Source organism: Pangasianodon hypophthalmus, chromosome 12, assembly GCF_027358585.1.
Source record: "Pangasianodon hypophthalmus isolate fPanHyp1 chromosome 12, fPanHyp1.pri, whole genome shotgun sequence".
Lineage (NCBI taxonomy): Eukaryota > Metazoa > Chordata > Actinopteri > Siluriformes > Pangasiidae > Pangasianodon > Pangasianodon hypophthalmus.
The window spans coordinates 25,728,673-25,733,832 of record NC_069721.1 but is presented as its reverse complement, the minus strand read 5'-3'; the positions used below and the strand labels follow the sequence as shown (position 1 = coordinate 25,733,832).

The 5,160-nt window shown below is 39.9% G+C and overlaps 1 protein-coding gene across 1 annotated transcript in view; it reads right to left on the bottom strand.

The window, feature by feature from the left end:
- tbata (thymus, brain and testes associated) overlaps positions 1-3,966 on the bottom strand; it is a 21,609-nt gene extending 17,643 nt beyond the window's left edge. The window contains exons 1-2 of the mRNA XM_034309535.2: positions 3,893-3,966; positions 1,280-1,478 (exon numbers count right to left, since the gene is read on the bottom strand). Coding sequence (XP_034165426.2) covers positions 1,280-1,478; positions 3,893-3,937 — 244 coding nt within the window. The 5' untranslated portion in view covers positions 3,938-3,966. The remainder of the gene's footprint in view (positions 1-1,279; positions 1,479-3,892) is intronic.
- Between the last annotated feature and the right edge of the window lie 1,194 nt (positions 3,967-5,160).

The following is a 5,160-nucleotide window of genomic DNA, read 5'->3' as shown; positions in this document are numbered from 1 at the left end:
CTCGTCTGGAGCTCTGAGGCAGCTGTTAAAGGGAAGCTGTTCAGATTTTTTCAACCTACCAAAATGTTCCTCAGGTGAGACCAGGACAGCTGTTCTTCAACACCTGCCCTTCAACACCTGCCCTTTCACATCTGCTCTGTACCCTTTAACAGCTGCCCTTTCACATCTGCCCTTTAACATCTGCCCTTTCACATCTGCCCTTTAACATCTGCCCTTTCACATCTGCCCTCTGACATCTGCGCTTTCACATCTGCCCTGTACCCTTTCACATCTGCCCTTTCACATCTGCCCTTTAACATCTGCCCTTTCACACATGCCCTTTCACACCTGCCCTTTCACACCTGCCCTTTAACATCTGCCCTTTCACACCTGCCCTTTCACATCTGCCCTGTACCCTTTCACATCTGCCCTTTAACATCTGCCCTTTCACATCTGCCCTTTCACATCTGCCCTGTACCCTTTCACATCTGCCCTTTCACATCTGCCCTTTCACATCTGCCCTGTACCCTTTCACATCTGCCCTTTAACATCTGCTCTGTACCCTTTCACATCTGCCCTTTCACATCTGCCCTTTCACATCTGCCCTGTACCCTTTCACATCTGTCCTTTCACATCTGCCCTTTCACATCTGCCCTTTCACATCTGCCCTGTACCCTTTAACATCTGCCCTGTACCCTTTCACAGCTGCCCTTTCACATCTGCCCTTTAACATCTGCCCTGTACCTTTTAACAGCTGCCCTGTACCCTTTCACATCTGCCCTTTCACATCTGCCCTGTACCCTTTCACATCTGCCCTGTACCCTTTCACATCTGCCCTTTCACAGCTGCCCTTTCACATCTGCCATGTACCCTTTAACAGCTGCCCTTTCACATCTGCCATGTACCTTTTAACAGCTGCCCTGTACCCTTTCACATCTGCCCTTTCACATCTGCCCTGTACCCTTTCACATCTGCCCTGTACCCTTTCACATCTGCCCTTTCACAGCTGCCCTTTCACATCTGCCCTTTCACATCTGCCCTGTACCCTTTAACGGCTGCCCTTTCACAGCTGCCCTTTCACATCTGCCCTGTACCCTTTAACGGCTGCCCTTTCACAGCTGCCCTTTCACATCTGCCATGTACCCTTTAACAGCTGCCCTTTCACAGCTGCCCTGTACCCTTTCACATCTGCCCTGTACCCTTTAACAGCTGCCCTTAGACTTCCATTTGAAGTGTGTTTGGAGTGAACAGGTTTAAGGGGACTTTAAGGGGAAGTTTATGAGCGTGTACTGACGCTTACCTGATATGTGTTTGACTCTGTGAGGGTGAGGGTTGTGTCTGGAGAAAAACGAGTGATGGCTGAGCGTGCCGAAGCGAGCGCTGCTGCTGGTGCTCACTCTTGGGCTAAATTTCTTAAGACCGGACATGAAGGGAGCAGGAGTTTTACTCTTCAAGGCTTCCTGGTCACCTTGCTCTCGCCTCTCACTCATCTCCATGACCTGAGGAGGAAAAACACAACAACAGCAACACATCATTAATGCAACGGTCAGTGACTTGCTGCTCAGATGGTGGATTTTGGGTTTGGGTTCTGCTGGATGGAGTCAAACTTTATACTACTGACCATGAAATTTTAATGTAGAGGTTTGAAAACATGGCCACTGCAGACACATCAGTTCTTGACAGATGTTACCAGGTTGTTAGTATGAGTGGAGATGATACAGAAGTACCATATGGTGTTCTCCAATGTTCTGTTCTAATAAAAATCACACTCTCTGCTGGATTACAGCGGATAGAAAAGTTTACACACTCCTGTTTAAAGGTTTTTGTGATGTAAAAAAATGAAACTAAAATGAATCATGTCAGAACGTTTTCCACCCTCAGTGTGAAATTACAACTTATAAAAATGAAGTGAAAAACAATCAAACATTTTTAGGGAAAAAAATAAAAATAAAAAAAAAACTTACAGTAACCTAGTTGCATAAGTATGCGCACCCCTAAACTAATACTTTGTTGAACCTCCGTTTTTATTATATCACACCACTCAGTTCTGGCTGAAGAAAAGCAGCCCAAAAGCACGACGCTGCCACCACCATGCTTCACCGTGGGTATGGTGTTCTTTTGCTGATGTGCTTTTTTCTTTGCACCGAACATACCTTCTGTAATTATGGAATTATTAAACCTTTTGGAATGGGTCTCATCAGACCATAACACATTTTGCCACATGGTTTGGGGTTATTTATTTGAGCTTGGAGGTTTTTCATGAGAAATGGCTTCTGTCTACCCCAGAGCCCAGACATGTGAAGAATACGTGAGATTATTGTCAGATGCGGAGAGTAATCAGTACGTGTCACATATTCCTGCAGCTCCTTTAATGTTGCTGTTGGTCTCTTGGCAGCCTCCCTGGTAAGTTTTGTCTTGTCCTTTTATAAGTCTTTGGAGGGACGTAATGTTCTTGGTGATGTCACTGTGGTGCTCCATTTTCTCCACTTGAAAACATCTAATGTTTTGGAAATTCTTTGATACCCCTCTCCTGATCAATACCTTTCAACAAGTGAGATATAATACAGGCTTTGTAAGATCTTTGGCTTCAGGCGTTAGATGAAACCCAGAAGATGTGAAGAAACTCGTACAGGAACAGCTGGTCTTTATTTTTGGTTAATCAGAATAATTAATTGATGACAGCTGTATGATAATTACTTTTGCACATGAGAGTGAATGTGATTGGTTCATTCTGAGCACAGTCACATCCCCAATTATAAAAGGGTGTGTAAACTTATGCAACCAGGTTATTGTAGCTTTTATATTTTTCATATTTTCCCCTAAAATGTTTCTGATTGTTTTTCACTTAATTTTTATACTTTGTAATTTCACATTGAAGGTGGAAAAAGTTCTGACATGATTTATCTTTTACATCACAAAAACCTGCCATTTTAACAGGGGTGTGTAAACTTTTTATATCCAATGTATTTCTATTCTGATGACAAACAACTATATTTATAATTTCAGCAGCACTGTCACGGAAAATGGAGTCTGCTATAGACATAAAAGCTTCAATGAATTCAAAATTCTAGCAAACAGAAGTACTGATATTGGGCAGCAAAGTTTCACTAAATGAATATATTTCCTGATTTCAAGCAAAAAAGCTGCACTTAAGAATATGTAAATAACATGTAGGACACTAATACACTCTTCTTTTGACTTTTCATTGTGAGGCAGTGTCTTTATGTCCCAGACTACACATTCCTTTAAGGTTTCATCACTAAATGTGTGAAGTCTGAAGGCTATTCTGTAAACTGCTGCAGCTGATGAAGTGAAAAGTCACTGAGGTTTGAGTAAATACTGCATTAATGCTGAATTATAGACATGACATACTAGATAATAAGGTAAAATAAGCACCAAAAACAAACAAAAAAAATCCAAAAGATCCAACAGTCCAACAAATGTCAAAAATCTAATCACCAGAAATATTTTTAGAACATAAAAAGCTCAAAAATAAATAAATAAATAAATAAATAATTGTACAACAAATACATACTGTTTTTGTAATTTGTCTCACTTGTCCTTAAAATTAAGAAATTATCTCTAGCATACCAGATGATCCGAGTGCATTTGTTTAAAATATAGTTTTTTTTAAATTGTGTATTATATTAAAGTGTTATATATTGTACAGTGTAAAATATTAGTGTTATATGCTGTGTTGTAGTGTTGTATATTTTAGTTTTATATATTGTATTATAGTATTATATTAGTAGCTAAATATATAAATATCTATATTTATATCTATCTGTATATAGTATCTTCTCTGTCCCGTGTGTGCAGGAATTCTTTAATCAGAAACACTCCATTCATAACACAGAACTTCTCTAACACACACATTATAATTAACATGAAATTGTGTTAACAGACGGCTCACCTCGTCTCTCGCTCTCTCTGCTGCGGGTTTGTTGCTCCTCGACATCCGCACTAATCCTCACACTGCTGTGTGTGTGTTTATTGTTACTAGGTAACACACAATTAACATGAGCACAACTCTGCGTTCAAAGACTCGCACTAAAACACACACACACACACACACACACACACACTCTTTGTGTTTACAGCAAATGTTTTCACACAATAGAATTGAAATAAAGGTTCTTTATTCAAGACCGTGACACAAACACTCTCGTTCGTTAGGACAGTGCTCGTTAGGATTCTTCCCAATTACTAATTATAAGGAACATGTGGTGTGACGTGGAGCACACAGATGCTAATTAGCATATAAAATAGCACTTTTCATAAAGTCTCACACGCACACACACACACACACACACACACACACACACACACACACACACAGAGACGCTAAACTCATCTGATCTCCAGCTTTCTCGGGCTTTAACTTTACATTACACATTACACATTTAAACATTACACACTCTTCTGACATACACACACATGCAGTGCATTATGGGTAATACAAGAAGAACATGAACAAGGCTTCAGATTTATGGTTTATTTTTATTTCATAATACACTCCCTTCCTCACACTCGCTCTTAAAAATAAAGAACAACATTTTTAACATGGTAACATGGTACAGTAACACGGGTATTTTTAAAAAAAAACTCAGAAAGCGTTTAGCTTCTTTAGGTTATGGAGCTTACAGAGACTTTCCGTGTTTAGGCCCATATCACTGTATCGTGTTACCGCTTAACTCACAAGCCCGTGTGTTTGCAGAGACGAGGAGAAGTTCGAGACGTTATTTCATGTCCTCAGTAAATCTAATAATGTGTTGTGAAAAGCACAGACTTTATGCAGGAAGTTAGCTTTAACTCTTTAGCTTTAACCCAAAAAATCGAATTTGCGCTTGTTCTGTTAGTGTGTGTTCAGCGTTGAGTTTATCTGTGATGTCACATCCACAGTAGTGCTTAATGGCTCATATTAAAGTCGACACTCAGGGCTTTAAGAATTTGAAGTTTTTCATATTATTTTTTTTAACCTAGCTTACTAGGTTTAAATGTTATAATTTTATTGTAGCAGCTATAGACAGTGTTTTACTATCAAAAAAAGCTTTAGTTGTGTTGTCTGTTTATCTCTGTATCAGTGTTATTGTGGAGAGGTGTGAATTATTTACCCAGCAGAGGGCTCACACTCCTCCCCTTTCCCATCTCCCTGCTCACAAACAGCTAAACACAGAGTCA